This window comes from Trachurus japonicus, chromosome 14 (genome assembly GCF_045865225.1).
Source record: "Trachurus japonicus isolate A0001 chromosome 14, Traja_1.0".
In the NCBI taxonomy this organism is placed as follows: domain Eukaryota; kingdom Metazoa; phylum Chordata; class Actinopteri; order Carangiformes; family Carangidae; genus Trachurus; species Trachurus japonicus.
The window spans coordinates 8,412,026-8,431,838 of record NC_140920.1 but is presented as its reverse complement, the minus strand read 5'-3'; the positions used below and the strand labels follow the sequence as shown (position 1 = coordinate 8,431,838).

The window sequence follows — 19,813 nt, the reverse complement described above, 5'->3', positions numbered from 1 at the left end:
TTGTCCACCAGAGCGTTGTGGAGTTGTTGGATTGTGTATTTGATGAGTTTGATGAGGGAAACCAAGAAATACCATGAGCCTCTATAGCGTAGCTCTGAGCAGCTCACGGCTCTGCTCCACCGTTCTAAAAATAGCTTGCACCGACAATTAAAGGTAACGAACCTACTGCTACAGTATGACTATAGGGATTATGGCAATGGGCCAATTTGCCAAAATGTTTAACTATCCCTTTAATGTAAAACGGGGAGTTCCCTTACAGGCACTAAAACAACATGTAAAACATGAAGTTCAAAGTATCAGCTGTTTTGTGCCAGAGTATCTCTACGATTACATCTTGTGTTACTGTGACGTAAGAACAACCCCCCACCCCCCAGCCAGTCACAGTTTGGCATGTTCGCAAATGTGCGGCTCACACAGCCTTTCTAATCTCTTTCAGCTTGAACAGCTTTTTAGGAAGGAGATGTCCTCAGCCAAGCATTGCTCAACACAATCCTGGTATGATGCACTGACAATCCCCCACTCGTTTCCCAAAATAAACCCATTGATCTGGCTCTCCATCACACTGCATTGAGATCAATGGGCATCTGAGAGATAGTGCTTTATGAGCGAAAGGTACATGATCTCCCCTGCCATCAATCTGCTTCGGACAAGCTGGGGACACGCATTGTGATATGTTGCTGCCATCCATCAGGCACACACGCACATGCACACACACACACACACACACACACACACACTTGCACAAGCATCAGCAGCGCTTTACTTTGTAGAGTAATGCCACTGACTCAGATGTGAGTTGAACATTTAAAAAAAAAAAAAAAAAAGGACACTTAGTGTATTTATTTATAATTTTCCTGCTGTGCACACGGTGTACCTGGCATGATGATAAACGATCCCTGGGGTTCCATGGCAACCAAGCACACGCTGAGGATGCTGGGCGTATCTGAGGCGGAGATGCCACACATTCGACACATTTCCTTCAGCCGGCGACTCAGCGACTGGAGACTCGTCCTGCTCAGCAGAATGCTCCAGTCTGGTGCAGCAAAGGGGAGGAGCAACAAGGAAGAATAAATAAGTCATAAACTGATGTAGGAAACTAAAAAAACGCTAGTGCCTTGAATGCTCTAGTTTTTTCTTTTTGTCTGTGTGATGAAAAGCATGCGTACCTTTTAGTTCTCCATGTCCTAGCCGGCCTAATCGGCCAATCACCACCCTCCAAGGGACTGATGTCATCTGCACCAGCCCTAAGCACCAATCCCAGAGCTTCTGCAGGCCGAGTCGCCGAACCGAGCCCTTTTTCCTCCGTGCCCTGCAGAACGTGGACGGACACACGATGTGTCATGATGAACATGCTTGACTGACTGTCATGGAAACTTTTCTCTCAGGACTAATTTATATTCGAGCCATTTTGATATAGTAATTAATGCAGAAATCACAGTTTAGATATCAAGCAGACATACAGTATGTTTGTTGTGCAGCTGTAACTGAACGTGTGATATTCACAGAGAAAAAATGAACCAACGGAGAGCAGTGCCAAACCACTGTGTTGAGGCAAATTATGTAGATAAGACTACATGTACCTCAACTGCACTATAAATAAAGCTCCTGCATCCATTTCTGTCAGAAGCATTTTGCATCTTGACAGCAATAAATTATGTTAAATCCTTTAATTTTTAGAGATACATGTAGTTTGATAAACTCAGTAAACCTCAACAAAAGGCCAAAAACTCAAGCCCAGAGGTGATTCATATTGATGGTAAGTGATAGTTCGATAGCGCTGCTGGCCGTCCTACCTGTTGGGCACATCGATGTTGATGATGCAGGTCTCCAGCAGTTCCCCGTACAGGTCAGTGCATGTAGCTAGAAGCCAGCGTTGGTCGTGGGACAGACAGTATCCTACAAAAAGCACGTTGTATTTTTGCGACGCCTCCCCGAACGTCTCCCCGAGCTCCGTCTGCTTGTCCTTTGTCGGTGCGAGAATGAATGGGGGCGTGTACAGACGCAGACACTCCGGCCGCTGCAGATCGGGAGGAGAAGATGTGAGGATAAATGATATGAAGATAAAAGTCCTGGTAAACAAAACAGCTCCGGATATGTTCACTACACATGCACATATTGGAACGTCTTCATTTTAATCTTAAGTCCTACTGTGTTAAAGTATCTGTTCAAGCGAAACTGTTGCTTGTGTCAGTCCCTTTGTCTCGTTCCCTGCATGACTGCTCATGTTTTGCTGGTATGTTAAAGGGAAAAGGTAGAACTCTCCCCAAGGAAGGAAGTCGACTGAATTAGCCCCTGATCTGAAGCGCCCCTTTGTCTAAACCTGGAGTAAAGATCCCATTATGGAGGTCTCGGGAGCTAGCCAACCAGATAATGGAAAGAAAACTCTGGAGTAGCAGAGGGTTACAAGTTCCCTTGGTCCTGTTCCAGAAGAAAAACTACGAGGATGGTTAGCAGTAAAAAAAACTCGATATCTCAGTGCACTTCTTTCTATTCAGTGGCAGACTGAACACAGCCGGGCCAAAAGGCCGGGTCGCCTCAGGTCAGGCTGGAGAACTGAAGGCAACTGAAATGCTGCTGCTCGGGGCCACGGTGTCAGCCTCTGTTTGCTTACCTATCGATCAGGCGACAGCACCGGCATGTTGATGCTAACACACATTGCCAACGAGGTGCCGCTTCTGATCGACTGCAGAGCTCACGCGACAACCGTCTCTGCTTTTTACACATAGATTATGTCAATGTAATTAGAGTGCAGCTGCTGCTACTACTACTACTTGGCAATCTGTCCTATTTACCTCTGGACTCTTCAGTGCAGTGTCGATGGCCAAGCCGGGGCCGAAGCCCGTTAGCGACTTGACATTGGTGGAGGTGGGCAGTGGCCGTCTGCACTGAGCGAACACAGAGAAGGCTAGAGACTTGAGGTGCTGGGCGTAGATGTTACGGTCTTCACCTCGTACTGGCTGCAGCAGGTACTGGCATGGGACAATCTGGTACGGAGGGAAAAAAGACAGCATTTGTTAGATATTGATGATGTTATTCATTAGTTAAGAAGTTTTTTTAAAACAGAGTAACCTGAGATAACAAAACAAGAGCTGAGATCTTTAACAAACTGAGGCAGGTTTCAAACTGACCCAACAACGAAAACAACCAGAATAGAAACAAAGAAAAGTGACAAATTTCTGTTTCTGTGTGCGAATATCATGATTTGGTTTTTCTCCATGAATGAATCAAGACCTGAGTATCACATGTGAAATGTTGCAGTTCGGCTCCTCTTTATTTGCTCTGTAACTGGGCATATTTCCCATAATTTCAAGTGAAGTGCACTGATGAAAAACAGTAGTAACAATACAGAGAGTATTTATAAAGTAATCATAAGCAAGTGACAAATGTGCTTCCCCTGAAAACTCAAATACTCTGACACTGTGTGAGGCAGGTGTTGAGTCTCTTTGTGGTCACACCTAAACGTTTGCATAGTAGTCGTATGTGTGGATGCTGCATTGCACTACATTATTAAGCTGTTTCTGATCACTCATCATATACTGTTGGTAATCATGAACAATTTACTGCCTCTGATGATGATAAATATGACAGTAATGGTTGCATTGAGTATAACGCTGAAATCATTAAGGAGCAATTGACACGCCGACACTGAATATACAATTAATTCTCATCATCATCACCGCCGGTGGAATTAACATCAGGATAATGAAACACAATATGGTCAGCAGCACTAACTACAGTATATGGCTCTCACAAGAACTTCACTTGCCTGGACAGAGATCGAATTGCGGACGTGGGCGGGCAGGAACTGAAGCATCTCCAGGTAGCAGCGGAGCAAACCCAGCGTCCACACGCTGGAGTGGGCCGGCACCGGGCCGGGGCCGCCGCCGTCCGTCTCATCGTAGCTGAACGGGTCCACGATGTAAACAACGATGGCAGGTGGATACGTGATGGCATGGGACTCTCCGTCTGTGGGAACGCCGACTTTCTCTCGTTCCAAAGTGCTGGGCACCAGATCACACACACACATACACAGTGTTATTAAACTCATCTTGTCCTATAATTTTCAGTTCTGTTACATTTACTGCTTTTAAAAACATTATTTAAATCAGGATGAGGAAAAACTGTGCTAAGAGTTAAAGGATAGTTCAACATATTGGCAAATTGGCCCATTGCCATAATCTCTAGTCATAGCAGTAGGTTTGTTACCTTTAATAGTCAGTGCAAGCTATTTTTAGAACGGCGGAGCAGAGCCGTGAGCTGCTCAGAGCTATGCTACGGAGGCTCATGGGATTTCTTGGTTTCCCTCATCAAACTCATCAAATACACAATCGAACGACTCCAAAACGCTCTGGTGGACAAGTTGTGACCTGCACATTCACAACGCTATGAAATAATAACAGAACGTTACCAGACAGAGTTGTTTTAGAGGGAAATTCATGCAAAACCTCTGATGCACGTTCCCATCGGGGGCAGTTTTTCAGCAAGCAGTCTCTGCATTTGTTTCTGCATCATCTCATAACGTTTAATTACAATTATCGACAATTAAAGGTAACAAACCTACTGTACTATACTATAGGGATTATGGCAATGGGCCAATTTGCCAAAATGTTGAACTATCCCTTTAAGGACTTGTGTCATTGTGATTATAAAATAATGGGACTAATGCTACATGCTCAACTTAAATGAGCTCAGTCTTGTCAGCCACACTTTGTATATAATACAGTATATATTGTAATGGGTTAGTTAGTTAAGGAACTGTCCTTTCATAAGAAGAATAAATGACTCAGTTTAATACTTTTTTTTATAGGTTTGTGACTTTCTGTCACTTAAAACAGATCAAAACCAGTTATTTGTGCTTGTGTTGCTTATTTGTCCTGCTCTACCTTTCAGGAGGCTCTGTGGGCCCCGGGGCCTGGCTGCTGGCGTTGTCCCCTGAGGTGCCGGTGTTCTGGGCACCAGCCTGCTGTCCCAGGTGTCCACTCTGGGCGCCACTTCCTTGACCCTGGCCGCCCATGCTCCCAAAAGGAGGGAACGAGCTGGGCTTAGCAGATGGCATGCCACTGCCGGGCTGGCCCGAGGACGTCACCATGCTGTTGGATGATGCAGAGCCGTTTCCGGACCCAGCGTTGTTGTTGTTGCTGTTGCTGCTGCTGTTGCTGCTGCTGCTGCTGCTGTTGTTGTTGTTGGGACCCGAGGAGCCCGAAGCGTTCACCGAGCCCTGTTGTTGGCCCACTGAGCCGGAGGCGGAGCTAGAAAGTTGTGCGGAAGATGACTGGCTGGACGAGGGCGGGGGACTGGGCTGCGTGAGGAGGGAACTGTCCAATGGCTGTGATGCAAGGTATGGAGCTAAAGACGGAAAAGAGAGAGAAACCCGACGTTTGACTTCCATTAATAACATGAAACACACTCAAGTCTATTGCATTTCAGCTCGACCTCCTCCTACGCTGATCGCCTTGCTTTTGCATTTCAAAAGATCATTCAAGGCTCTTTACAATAACTTAGTGAAGTGTGGTCAAAGGTGGGATTTTAAGCAACGAAGCGCTGTCTCAAACAGAGCACACGACCATGTAGGATCAAAATTGCTGCTGTAGTTAACTGGCATGTGGGGCTGTTACTGTTAAGTGACACGTACCGAGGTTGTGGCGGCACACTTGTGCATAGAGTTTGAGCTTAGTGAAGGCGTCGCTGTTGCCGCTGGCAGCCTTGAGGAACCAGTCGCTCACTGGCTGATCCACGAGGTTCTTGGCTCCGCTGCCACCGACGAGGACGATGCCATCGGGGTAGCCTTTGGAAATGGGCCGGTGCTGACCTAGTCGACATGACTGTAGAAAAACAGAGGAAGAGGCAGCGTGATGAAAACATGCATGAATGTCGAAATGGTTTAAGAATGGAGAATGACACATTTTGTATTTTAAAAAATGTTTTTTCTGTTAGTTTAGACAAAACATATAGTTTGTAATTAAAGCTCTCCACGGTCCAGGTTTACTTGGGATTTTGTGTTTATATTTGCCTTTTAAAGGGAGAGTTCAACATTTTGGCAAATTGGCCCATTGCCATAATCCTTCATAGCAGTAGGTTTGTCGGTGCAAGCTATTTTTAGAACGGTGGAGCAGAGCCGCGAGCTGCTCAGAGCTACGCTACGGAGGCTCATGGGATTTCTTGGAGTTGTTTTAGAGGTAAATTCATGCAAAACTGCTGATGCGCGTTGCCTTCAGGGACAGGTTTTCAACAAGCAGTCTCTGCATTTACCTCGAAAACAACTCTGTCGCACCGACAAATAAAGGTAACAAACCTACTGCTATGACTATAGGGATTATGGCAATGGGCCAATTTGCCAAAATGTTGAACTATCCCTTTAAATGTCCTGATCCTGCATCAGGAGTATATTTATTTCTCCACAAAAGTGTGACTTATAATTTCTATCTACATACAGAGTATCCAGGGACCCAAAATACAAGAAAAATCTTTTATGGTTGTCACTAGTATAATATTATTCTGAACAGTCCAAGCTAATAAATACTTACAAAACCCGGTATGGAGACGAAGCAGTTTTACATCTGTATAGCACTAAAAACCCAAGAAGTTTGCTCTCTTCTTACCTCGTAGACAGCTGTGAGGTCTTGGAAGAAGCTCTTGGCGCCGCTCAGCAGAGCCTCGTTGTCAGGACAAACCACCAGGTACCCGACGTCCCTGTGGGAGCCGAAGGGATCCAGCAACAGCTTCTCCCAGTAGGGCAGACCGAACGGAGACAGGACCACAAAGTCGTACTCATAACCCACCAGGAAGGTGGGGATGGGCAGGGGCTCTGGGGACTCGTCTGTGCCTGTGGGAGCGAAGCGGTGGAGGAAGGAGGAGGAAGAGGAGGAGGAGGAGGAGGAGGATGGAGGCAGAAAGAATCACAAAGAAAGAAAGAAAGAAAGAAAGAACAGTGAGCGAGTGGTGTTAACAGGTGAGGTATCAGCCCCCCCACCCCTCCTCTCTGCTCCTCCACTGTGCATCAGATTGTGAGGTCACCAAACAATCTGACAGCTCCTCCCAACAGAGCTGACATCTGGACAACAGCACAGGGACCATGCTGCCTATTGATCTGACAACATCCAGGGTTTTTCTACCTTAAGACACACACACACACACATCCCAAAATGTCAGACACACTAACATCAACCGTCACAGTAGTTGCAGGTAGTTCTTTTTGTTTTTTTCTCCTTTCTTCTATAGAGAGACTTCTGACACCCTCACTGATGCTTGGTTTTAAAGGGATAGTTCACCCAAAATTGAAATTTCACTCATTATCTACTCACCCTCATGTCGACTAAGGGCTGGGAGAAGAGTTATCCGTGCCTTCTCTGAGTTACAGGGGGTCTCGGCGTAGCAGTGCATGTCCATATAACGGTTGCAAATGGATACCAACTGTCTTTGTAACAAAAAGACACACCAAAAAACATCCAAATACCTCCATGCTGCTCGTATGTAATGTCCATCTTGTATTGAAGCCCCGAAATGCAAAATTGTCCTTCGAGAAGCTTCCGCTACAAACAAGCTTGAAAAATAGATTTAATTTTTTTCGGGACAATTTCACATTTCGGGGCTTCAATACAAGACGGACATTACATACGAGCAGCATGGAGGTATTTGGATGTTTTTTGGTGTGTCTTTTTGTTACAAAGACAGTTGGTATCCATTTGCAACCGTTATATGGACATGCACTGCTACGCCGAGACCCCCTGTAACTCAGAGAAGCCACGGAGGACTCTGAAACTTCTCCCAGCCCTTAGTCGACATGAGGGTGAGTAGATAATGAGTGAAATTTCAATTTTGGGTGAACTATCCCTTTAATACAGCTACACTGGCTGGTAGTGAAGGATTAGTCAGAAATGTGTGTACTAAATAAAACCCGTCGTTATTACCGTAAGAGCCACGACCAGCCATCTTGTGGAACTGCTGCCATGTCAGAGGACCCTGAACGCCCCACGACCGCACCGTCCTCTTCTTTTGGATTGCATCTTGGAGTACAGGCTGGAGGGACATCAGCGCCCGCAGCACATCCTGAGAGCAGAGCACACTCACATCCACCGCTGGAAAACAGAAGAAGAGAAGGAAAACAAAAAGATCAATCACAACATGAAAAACCAAGAAAAAACATCTCAACAAGTCTTTTAAAAATCCTATCTTTAATCAGTGATAGATATTTTTCTTTCCAACAATCCTAAACTCCTGCTTTAATCACAGTTTTCTATTATAAGAATGATTTCAAGAAGTTATTTCTTTAAACAAATCAGATCTAAGGCAGACTCAAAAGTGTTTTTATATCAATGAACGGGAGCATTTTTTAAAATTAGCTTTGTTTTTCTTTTTAAGCTGAATTGACTTTTGAAAATTATACATTAAGGATTACCTGGAGACAATTGATTTCAGCAATTTCTATAGTTAAATTAAGTACAAAGCTGAAATTGTATCAATTTGTATTAGGGGTGAAACGGATTAATAACCTCACGGATCGGATCGGATCGGATCACAGTCTTTGAGTTTTGGATCGGATCTTTTTCGGATCAGCTGACATGTTGGTAGAACAAACAATTTTGTTGTTGTTGTGCGCATTGTACAGTTGCCGATACAAGCTGAGTTTTTTTGTCATTGCCTGTTAACTTTTTTCTTTTTTTCATCAACTGAACCGCGGACCACTCGCTCCGTTGCACCATTAAAGCAGAAATAAGCGATCCGGTCGTTTTGGCTAACTTCCTGTCAGCTGATGGAGTTAGCAGTCCCCGCCCTCGTCCCTACATCACCACATTCAGGCGCATCCCTTGGCTGCACACACAGAGAGGACTGCCCCTTCATGCCGTTCTCTCTCCTCACTGGATAAAGGTTGTATGATACAAGGAAAGTTTTCTCCTCGGCTTACAGCAGAGCAGAGTGACTGACAGACCCGTGTTTCAGACCAAACACTCTATGTAAGTGATTGCTGTCGGAAGATATAACTATTTAAGACTTATATTAACACAAATATTCTGCTTACTTCTGCTTTAATTTGTATGTCAGGGGAATCTGACAAAGTGTTTGTTGTGTTTCTCACCGTTCTGTTTGCCCCAGTGGTGCAGGCAGGTGCTCTTGACCAGCGCCTCGTCCACTTTGCCGCCCGACATGTTGTCCATGAACTGCCTGCCGTGCTCCAGCGCCATGTAGCAGTCGCTGTGGTAATCCCTCTCGTCCACCCTCACGCAGGGCGCTACGGCGGCACCGTTCGGCCCCCGCGGCGTCACCACGTCGTGGTCCAGAACTGAAATGGGTGAAAACGGATTCGTGCACTGGTCCTGCAGGAGGAGGATCAGCTCGTCCGGGACCCGGTCGCTGCCCCGGCCCACGCCGCTCCTCTCCAGCGAGGAGAGCCGCAGCTCCTCGAAGCGTTTCTCCGCCTCCCTGCTGAGATCCGAGCCGCGGCCCATGATGTCCAGCTCGTCCTCCAGGAAGAGGCCCGAGCCGTTGCCGTACCGCCGGTTGACCACCGCGCTGAAGCCGCAGCTGCAGGACTCGGACTCCTGGCCCTCGCCGACGGGGTCGCTCAGGTACACGGCGGCGTCGGCCCCCTTGATGTTCACGTTGCACACGCAGATGCAGCAGCTGTCGAAGTTGCAGTCCTTGAAGAGGTTCATGACCGACTCGGACAGGATGAGCGTGACGTAGAGGCTGTGCGCCTCGGGGATCGAGGGCACCGTCGCCGGCTCCACCGAGTTCAGCGGCCGGCAGGTGGAAGGCGTGGACGCCGGCGAGTACAGGTCCGAGTTCTCGTACTTGAGCGAGCCCTGGACGCTGGCGGGGCCGCGGGGCGTCCGTGGGGTGCGCGGCGTGCGCGGGGTCGGGGCGGAGAAGCGCGGGGTGGCGGGCGAGGGCAGGATGCCGGTGGTGGCGCTGTTGCTCGGCGGGGCGCTGTTGGACATGAAGGGCGTGTGCGTCTGCGGCGTGTAGGTTTGGCTGTAGTCCTGGTCCATGGCGCTGCCGACGCTGGGGATGTTACTGAGGACGGAAAGAGTCAAGGACATGAGTTAGAAAAAAGGCAGCAGGACGAGAAGGAGAAGGCTGCACAGCGGGAGACACGACGGTGGCACTTTAAGGGTTTTGAAACGGGGCCAACAAAGCAGGAATAATCCTATCAGCTCACAGGATCTAACGTCAACATTATTAAAGGACAATTCCAGGCAAATTCAACTCGGGGCTGTATTTTCCTAACATTTTCGGTCTAAAAGAAGGAATCTTTCAGTTTAACTGCTCCTGTTTTGCGGTAGTTGTGTCTGTCCCCGCATCGCCACTGCAGCTATGAATGGGAGCGGATGGAAGTCCTGCTGCTTAGGCTGTTTACATCCCTCAAAGCCGCAATTTTTTTTCCACAGACAGCGTCAGATGGCGACTCAAACATGCACCGAAAAGTATATTTACTTCAAGCAAGCCGACATGTTTGTAAAACTAGATCTAATTCAAAGTCTCGCGCGAGACCCAAGTTGACGCCCTCGGTGTGTTCACGTGCAGTCGGAAGCTCCCGTTTGTGTCATAAATACAGGAATATCAACTCTTGACTTGCTTTGAAGTAAATAAACTTCTCGGTGCATGTTTGAGTCGCCATCTGACGCTGTCTGTGGAAAAAAATGTACAGCTTTGAGGGATGTAAACAGCCTAAGCAGCGGAACTTCAATTTGCTCCCATTCATCGCTATCATGGCGATGCGGAAACAGACACAACTACCGCAAAACAGGAGCAAATCAACTGAAAATCTTCAAATTCCTTCTTTTAAACCTAAAATGCTAGGAAAATACAGCCCCGAGTTGAATTTGCACCAGAATTGTCCTTTAACTTCCCCATGTTCAGCGCGGTAATAAAAACCCTGGAAAAATCTCACAAAAAAAAAGAGGTTGGACGGCAACAGAACATCACATCTGATCGGCTCAACGTCTTGATTGCGGCATGAAAACAACAAGACAGATGTCCTGTACTACAAACATAATTACGCAGTGTTCTGTACATTGCTTCAAATAACAATATCGTTATCCAACTGTCTCACTGCATTTGTGAAGACGGCTCAAGTAATAAGGCCACAACAACAACAACAACAACGACGACATTCGGCTACAAAAAGGAATGCAGCGTGAGCTTCGACTGCACACGGTTACACATGAGAGAGCAGGAATGCGGGAGAGAGAGGGAGAAAATGAGGAGTGTAAAGACGCAGAGGGAGAGAGAAAGACATTCAATAAACATTTCAACAAGCGTCCCTCTGAGGTAAGGTTTATTTTTGGGGGCTGGCAAGCAACAGTGAGGAAGCAGCGAGAGAGAGGGAGAGTGTATGAGGGAGGGAGGGAGAGCACATCATGTCCCTAGCTATATGTGGGGAACAACTCCTGGCACGGACCCATTAGAAGGAAGTCCCAGCGTAATTCACTCTCCTGCAGCCAGGGCACGGTCGTTCAAGATGGGATGCAGATGCAAAAAAAAAAAAAAAGCACCAACAACCACCGTCCAGCACATTATCAGATCTTTTACCCCCATGACTCTTTTGGACATTTCGCCACGCTTAAGAAGCTCCAGACGACTCTCCCTCCCCGCGCGCTCCATCTTCACCAGGGTTTCCCACTTAAGAATATGATAATAATCCTTACAAGTGCTACAAGTCTTATGCATTAATTAATTTCACAACACTATGAATGTGTAAAATCAAATATAGTCAAAATGTAATTCATTGTTTACACAAAATATTTCAAGTATCTATTAATATAGGACCAATTATTAACCGCCCAGGGGAAATATTCAGGTCATAAATTGTCATCTATACCAAATGTTTACATTCATTTTAATCTTTTTTTATTTAGTTTTGCTTTGTTTTTTTTAAATACAAATGACAGGCTAACATTTAATTTCCTACCAATTCAATGTTACATTAGTTAAATGGACCAGTATCTGAGCATTTACCTTTATTTTGGCGCACATCTGCCGACATGGTTCCGATATAATCTTTTTTGGGAAGTGACGGTATTTAGGAATCTTTACGATTAATTAATTGTGGCATTTAATATCATGATTAATTGTGAAAACAACTAATCATGACATCCCTACTTCTAATAAAAGGAGGAATAATATAAAATTATTCTTGATAATTATGGCCCCACAGTTGCAATAAGCTGCAAAAAAGTGACGATTCCTTTTTATGTAAAGGACAAAGTCAGCGCTTCTACAGCCTAAACCTGCTGGATAAACTACATACTGACAGTTCACTTTTCAGTTACGAGCATCTACGTTTCTAAGCAAAATCGTTTTTCCAATCACAGCCATGACTGAGGGAAATGCTTCGGCTTCATCTGCTGCAGGCTAGTGGAGTGGTTTACAGGGTCGGTGTTTGTTCAAAACCGAATTGTTTCTCGTGCAGACGTTGTTAAAAAAAAAGAAGCCTAAATAAGAAGTGCAGAAGTTTCCCCCTCTGAAGCACAAGATTAGATATAGATCAGTGAACCCTTTAAGTCTGCTGAGCCTGCCAGATTTCATGTTCCCAGGTCAACACAACACATGGGTTTAATAAAACGAACTCCACGCCAACATAAAAAGGCTCTACAGCCCTGATTATAGAAAAACCTCAAAATCAATACAACAAAGGCAGTTTTTTTTCTTTCATAAAGTGAAATTCCCATGTGTGTGGTAAAGAAAAACAATGACAGATATAGTATACAGCACACCACACTCAAAGCTCCTATGAGCGAGCAGTGAGGTGGCATGGAGCCACTGTGGGGCCCAACTCAGCACTCCACTGATAATCCTCATCTTCAACCAAGAAGGCATTTTACACTCATTTCCCTGCACCGCCTGAGGTAGCCATGCATGGGAAATTGAGCTGCCTGCTAAGAGAAAGAGAGAGAGAGAGAGAGAGAGAGGGGGAAAGACCAGAGGGTGTGTGGACAGAAAGACAGCAGAGTATATGACTGCATGCTTCCTTGCACACAAAGCCACGCAAAAAACCAGCCAGTGCCGCCTTGGCATGTCTGCAAATCTACATTAGAACGCCTCAGTGACCTTCTTCTTGTGCTCATGATAGATCATAATAAGGATTTGTTTTGAAACAAGCCAAAATTCACTCAGAGACACAAATTGTCAGACAGAAACACACACACACACACACACACACACACACACACACACACACACACACACACACACACACACACACAGTCAGTCATCGTCTCGTACCTATCCTTGTTGAGGAAAGTCATGTCCCGGCCCATGGTCCAGCTCGGTCGGTAGATGCAGTCCTCCGGTACTTTGATGGGCGGGAGACACTGGCTGGGCAACGTCTTCAGAGGAGCGAACATGGAGCAGCCTACGAACGCCTGGCACAGCTCTGGCTTGTACACGAATGAATAGTCCTGCATGACGATGAACAGAAAACAAGACATACAGTAGCAGTTAGTTAGTTGGTTAGTTTCAGTTTATTTCGGACATGTTAAAATAAATAAGTAATAATACAGTAATGGACAGACATAACAAATAAATACTTTACAAAGACAAAATAAAAATAATTGAAAATGAAAATAATTTGTTTTTGGTTTTTTTCGTATATTGTCTGACTTTTGTAAATCATCCTGCAATTGTTATTCAATGTAATTGTACTTATGTTCTGCTGCTGCTTGTAAACTCGTCGTCCCTGTAAATGAGTGAAACCTCAGTGACCAACGAATTAAAATAAAGGTTTAAATAAATATCCAAAAAGGAGTGTGGGAAGAGGTAGAAAACTTATTTACTCCCTCCCCCAATTCATAAATTAGCTATCAAGCTTCCTTGTCATTATAATCTAGTTCATTTATAAGTTCATTTATAAGTTTATTTAGCAGGATTTATTCTAATATATTATCACTAATCTTTATCTCTCTAATATATAGGCATATAAGGTAGAGAAATAGGAAATCCAAACAAATAAAAAATAAAAAACAGGCTGCTTCCCTTTATTCCTGTTAACACATCTGTGACAGCTTCATCTACGTAACTTTAAGTGTCTTACTAATAGACACACACACCGTGTCTTAGCTGAACATTAGTTTCAGTTTAAACACGGAAGCGGAAAATGATCTGTGATGTATGCAGTGGCATCATCTCCTCATTAGGACGTTTTCAAAGCGCTGGTGATTTATAGTCAGTTAAAAGCATGGCGGCGGCTGCGAGCAATTCCTGTTGACAACTATCACTGGGATTTTCTTTGAAACTGCAGAAAGCTTAAAAGCGTAATGATTCTCAGGCAAACTCTGGATTTATAGGGAGCGTTTATCCTCTGTGATTCCTCGTGGGAGGACTTGTGGGTGCTTGTTTACGGTGGACAAACGAAACTGTGATACAACTTACATAAAAAAAAAACAAACTCAGATGTAGAAAATTCCCACAGGACCTCAACTCAGATCCCTGAGAAAATGTAACAATCCCTCAACTTTTGACTTGTGACATCTGCCGCTTCTGACAGTAAATCCCATCTGCTGGTTCAGTCAGTTGAGATTGACACTCTTAAAGGGATAGTTCACCCAAAATTGAAATTTCACTCATTATCTACTCACCCTCATGTCGACTAAGGGCTGGGAGAAGTTTCAGAGTCCTCCGTGGCTTCTCTGAGTTACAGGGGGTCTCGGCGTAGCAGTGCATGTTCATATAACGGTTGCAAATGGATACCAACTGTCTTCGTAACAAAAAGACACACCAAAAAACATCCAATACAAGACGGTATGTAATGTCCGTCTTGTATTGAAGCCCCGAAATGCAAAATTGTCCCGAAAAAAATTAAATAAGTCTGTATTTCAAGCTTGTTTGTAGCGGAAGCTCCTCTTCCCGGTTCGTCAACTTTGGACGAACCAGGGAAGAGGAGCTTGAAATATAGACTTATTACATTTTTTTCGGGACAATTTCGCATTTCGGGGCTTCAATACAAGACGGACATTACATAAGAGCAGCATGGAGGTATTTGGATGTTTTTTGGTGTGTCTTTTTGTTACGAAGACAGTTGGTATCCATTTGCAACCGTTATATGGACATGCACTGCTACGTCGAGAAGCCACGGATAACTCTGAAACTTCTCCCAGCCCTTAGTCGACATGAGGGTGAGTAGATAATGAGTGAAATTTCAATTTTGGGTGAACTATCCCTTTAACAGCTCATGACAGATAGTTGGACTCGTGTCCGGAGTAACCCACCTTGATCTCAGATGGCTTGGGGCTGCAGAAACTCTCCTCCACCTCGATTTTGAAGTGTCCTCCCAGAGACGAGGTGCCGTCCAGCGTGGTCATGCCTGCGTTGGCCTCCATGCTGCCGTAGTCCTTGCTGCACATGTTCATGGGTGAGTAGCCCATGATGTGCTGCTCCAGCGAGGGAGGCGTGGGAAACATCTGCTGCAGGTCTGCTGAGTCTGGTGAAGAGGGAGAGACATGGGGCTATCAGAATATACACAGGATATCATAGGGGTTATAATGAATTTGAAGAGGAATGAACGATCTCACCCTCATCATCATCATACAGTTTTACAATCCTAAACATGCTGCTGCTGTGGTAGATTTAATTATATATTGTTTCCAGTATTGTAATTCCCCCCCTAAATCCAGCACTTAAAAACAAAGACACGAGGTATTTCTTAAGAGAACAACCACCACGTACATCATGTGGATGACTCAACAATGTGAGATGTGTAATTTGAAGCCGTTGGAAGTCTGTTGTTTGTTACTGCGGCTTCTGTCAGCGCGCTTGCTGATGTATGTTTATGACAAGCAGCTGTTGTTTTAGACAGCTACCATGCAAATACTGTACAAAAACAGATGAATACTTATTATCTGTGCTTAAAGTCAAAAAGGCATCTCGCTCACGACTGATGAAATGTTTGCATAGTTTGTCACATTTGCCTTTGTGTGTTTGCTGCAATTTTTTTCCCCCCACTGTATTGTTACTAAGAATTAACAGAATCCAGCAGAGCAAAGCACTTTCTTTTTATACGCTTTGCATTTACATTAGATAAGAATGACAGGTTTCCTGGTGAGCAGGCTCTATGCAAAATGTCAACACAAAGTGAGGGGGATCTAAAAAATCTAAGATCTTTTTGGTAATTTTAAGATGCATCCAGAGGCCAACAAATGCAATCCAAGAGCCAATGACTGTGAATTATCTGTTCATAAAATAAAGGAAAGCAGGACATGAGACCAATTTACTTCACAGTAAAAAATATAGTGTCCTTAAATTCTCTTTAGTTCTACATTAGTGTCCCTGAGCTGAAACTCAACAATAAATAAAAACAAAACTCACTGGTGCTCAAAGGAACAAATGAGGTGCAAGTTTAGGTTTTTATTAACTTTAAGGTCAGAGAACCTGCAGTTTAATAACAAAGGAGCCGAAGAGTCAGCAGCTACAAGACGACTCTGTCAGTCATGAGCCAACACTGATGCGCTGCAGAGTTAATTACAGCCATATTACTCACCACTAGGTGGCAAAGCCAAGGGTGAGCATCAATGATGCTTAAGTAGTAAAAGCCTTAATTTTATTTAGTGGATTAAAGGATGTGATGCCATTTCACTTAGCTGAAACTGTGAGCAGCTCGGGGGAATACTATGTTTAAAGCTGAAGTGGCTCCTGGCAAAAAAATCTCCGTGCACCATTCTTAATTTCTAAGGGGGCTCAGAGGTGTGTGACCAATCTGATTCTAGATTAACACTTAGGAGACAAATCCGCCCATATAGTTTAAAGAGACGAGGTGTATCGGTTATTCAGGAAGAAGGATGAGAGAGTGACATCAGCAGAAACAGGTGTAGAGAGATACGTACTAATGCAGGAGATAGGGTCCAAGGTGGATGGCTTCGGTTCCTTGTTGCCAAATTTCTCATCAGTGCCGTTCACCGGTCGTCTGGAACCAGGCTGTGGACAAAAGAGAAAAAAAAGGACTTTAGCACCTGTCTATTTTGGTAACTCGGTGTGTCAGTTAATAAAACTGCTCTAAATTCATGCCTGTTACATCTCTCACACCTGTGGGGGCCTATAACACGACGTCTTCTTGGAGTAACTGCGCTGGGTATTGAGAGTTGTCAGCTAATGACATTGTTCTGGCACGCTGATGCCAGTGGAAACACACTTGCACACACACACATACACACACACACAGCGCTAGAGCACTCCCTGTGTAATGAAACACTGACAGCAAGAGTGAGCCAACTTCTCTCTACTAACCGCCAAATCATCCTCGTCTGAGTTGAAGAGGTTGTCCAGGTCGTTTATGGACACCACCAGGTCCGTCTCGTGGATCAGGCTGGTGGAAGCCATGCGGTTGTGAGCCGCCGCCCGCTGAGCGTCTGCACACACACACACACAACACACACACAAACAAAAATACAAAATGTTAATGTTAAAAATATCGGGCCTCCAGCTCTTGAATCCGGTCAGTGAAACTCAAACATGTTGCTTTGAGCTATGATGGTTAATGTTTTAAATTAACCTCAATTCATGCTTTATTCAATCAAGACAGGAAAATAAGATTTATTTCAAAGTGAAATTATGAAACATGTTAGGACAAATCTGTTATGCGAGATTTTAAATTAGAAATAACAAGAGAATGAATGTTCCCCTATTCGGTGAATGAAAGTAATTTCTATTGACATAATGACAAACATGTAACCAGACAGATGCAACGTTGTGCTGCCCTTTGGCTTCATTGTCTAGATTTTTTTCTAAAGGTGGAAATAGGATTATGTGTGCGGGATAGGTAACAGAAAACAACAAAGTGAGCTGTTTATGTGACATAAAGAGACTCCTCACCATCTGATGGACCCGTTCCTCCGTCTTCACCCTGTGGGGATGAAGGAAGATCAAACGGTTAGAAGAAAGAACAAAACAGCCACACACAGTGACGTGAATATCTGATTAAGCAACAACCCAGACATAAACTGTTTATAAAATTGTTGACGAAGCCGGTCCGAGTTCACAACCATGTGGGGGGGGGGGGGGTTGTGTTAAAATGTGGGTGGGCGGAAAGAAACTCTTAAAAGCTTCTAACTGTGATTTAAAAAAAAAACAAAAAGAAAACCACACAACACATAAATAAACTTGACTGGACCTGAGCTGGGATAAATGACAAACAGAATGTGGAAATATAACACAAACAGCCAGACTCGATTCACGAGAGATAAGAGAGGTTTTCTTCTCTCCAATCAATGCAGAAAATAAACAAGATAAGAAATTATAATAACAGTATAATAAAGAGTGAAATTGGAGAGAAACAGCAGATCAGAGAAAAGGCGCTCTGCTGTGTCCAAATGAGATTTCCAGTGTGGAGCGCAGTGAAATCATGATCCAAGGAAGGAATGGCCTCTTAGACTCCCACCCAGACATCAATATCTGGGAAGACTGGCCTTCTGAGTGTGTCCATGTGTGTGTGTCCGTGTGTCCATGTGTGTGTGTGTACAGTGTTTGCTGAGCAGTCCTAGCTGAGGGAACAGGAATGTTGTGTCTTACCCATTGATTTTATTACGCTCCAGGGCTTTTCTCTGAGTAACGTGGGCTTTAATCTGTCTCCCTTAAAGGACCAATCTACAGCAGAGAGCACAACATCTGCAACCAAGGCCACAATCTATAGGTGGTAATGATGCCTTAACCCCCACCCCACCCCACCCCACCCCACTATTCCTTATCAATAAACTGGCCTTGGGTGGGGAAAGTGTTTAGGCGCGCCAGCGTCTTTACATATTGCAAAAGCTTGTTCGACTCCAAGGCTGCCTTGCATCACAACATCACGCCGCCTCTCTCCCTCCTCCTGCATCGCACTTTGCATATTTATCCAAGCTTTTTTTTTTCAGGCTTTTTTTCTATTTCCATGCATGCATCTTACACTTAAACCAGCAGCCACTCACTGATATAGGTGCGCCGACTGTGTGCAGATGCGAGTGCGTTAACTTACAGCACATGTGTCACAAGGCTCACGGCGGAGTAACACTCCTCCAGTTGGAAGATTTCACAGAGAGAGGATGCTCACGTCGTACGGTGCATATTAGCTCTATCACGGCCACCGGAGAGCGCTTTAATACTCTAATGAGCCATAAATAACAAAGCTGTGGTAACATCTTGTCACAAGTTCACAAACAATAGACCTGAAACGATAGTTAAAGAGGAACTACGCAGGATTTGTAGCTTAACTATACTACATTTTTACCTTAATTAAACAGCTTTGGAGTAATAGTGATGGTTTGATAAATGACTTGTAACTTGTTATGAGGGAGAATAGAGGCTTTTCCCAGCTCTTCTCTATGCGGCACTACGACACAAACCCGTAATCTCTTGTTTATGACAGATAAGACTACACATATACACATCCTAACATCATATATGATACATAACCTTATCTACCACTCTATCTAGTGCAGTGTTTTTCAACCAGCTGAAATGTCTAGTAATTGATTAAAAAAAAAGACTGATAAAAATATTTTTAAACTAATTATTATTCTTTTTAAAATTAGGATTAAAAACACCACACACAATCTTAAACAACTGTATTCTATACTTTCACTTCCTCAAATATAAATCGAGTTCAAATAAAATGTAGCATATTGAAATATCTAAGCTGGTGCATCTAGATTGTCAATGGTCGCCAGAAATTTGTGATGTCAAAATGGGGTCATGAGCCAAAAAAGGTTGGAAAGCGCTGATCTAGTGCTTTCCTAGCCGGTTGTCATTGTAAACAAACGCACATGGCCGGGAGGAGGAGGGGTTAGCGAAAGCGAAACAGCAGAAATGCGACCCGACTTCCATAGTTTTCCCCTTTAAGAATAATTACTGG

The 19,813-nt window shown here is 44.4% G+C and overlaps 1 protein-coding gene across 3 annotated transcripts in view; it reads right to left on the bottom strand.

The window, feature by feature from the left end:
- Positions 1 to 19,813, bottom strand: part of med13a (mediator complex subunit 13a) — a 94,458-nt gene that overhangs the window by 5,718 nt on the left and 68,927 nt on the right. Inside the window, exons 11-25 of one of the 3 annotated variants that reach the window (XM_085797307.1) lie at positions 17,800 to 17,830; positions 17,215 to 17,336; positions 16,815 to 16,905; positions 15,204 to 15,415; positions 13,222 to 13,397; positions 9,074 to 10,011; positions 7,908 to 8,075; positions 6,600 to 6,823; positions 5,633 to 5,822; positions 4,884 to 5,346; positions 3,767 to 4,001; positions 2,793 to 2,984; positions 1,794 to 2,017; positions 1,167 to 1,309; positions 875 to 1,033 (exon numbers count right to left, since the gene is read on the bottom strand). In XM_085797307.1, the coding sequence (XP_085653433.1) occupies positions 875 to 1,033; positions 1,167 to 1,309; positions 1,794 to 2,017; positions 2,793 to 2,984; positions 3,767 to 4,001; positions 4,884 to 5,346; positions 5,633 to 5,822; positions 6,600 to 6,823; positions 7,908 to 8,075; positions 9,074 to 10,011; positions 13,222 to 13,397; positions 15,204 to 15,415; positions 16,815 to 16,905; positions 17,215 to 17,336; positions 17,800 to 17,830 (3,568 nt within the window). The remainder of the gene's footprint in view (positions 1 to 874; positions 1,034 to 1,166; positions 1,310 to 1,793; positions 2,018 to 2,792; positions 2,985 to 3,766; positions 4,002 to 4,883; positions 5,347 to 5,632; positions 5,823 to 6,599; positions 6,824 to 7,907; positions 8,076 to 9,073; positions 10,012 to 13,221; positions 13,398 to 15,203; positions 15,416 to 16,814; positions 16,906 to 17,214; positions 17,337 to 17,799; positions 17,831 to 19,813) is intronic. The other 2 variants (XM_085797309.1, XM_085797308.1) reach the window with 2 other exon arrangements.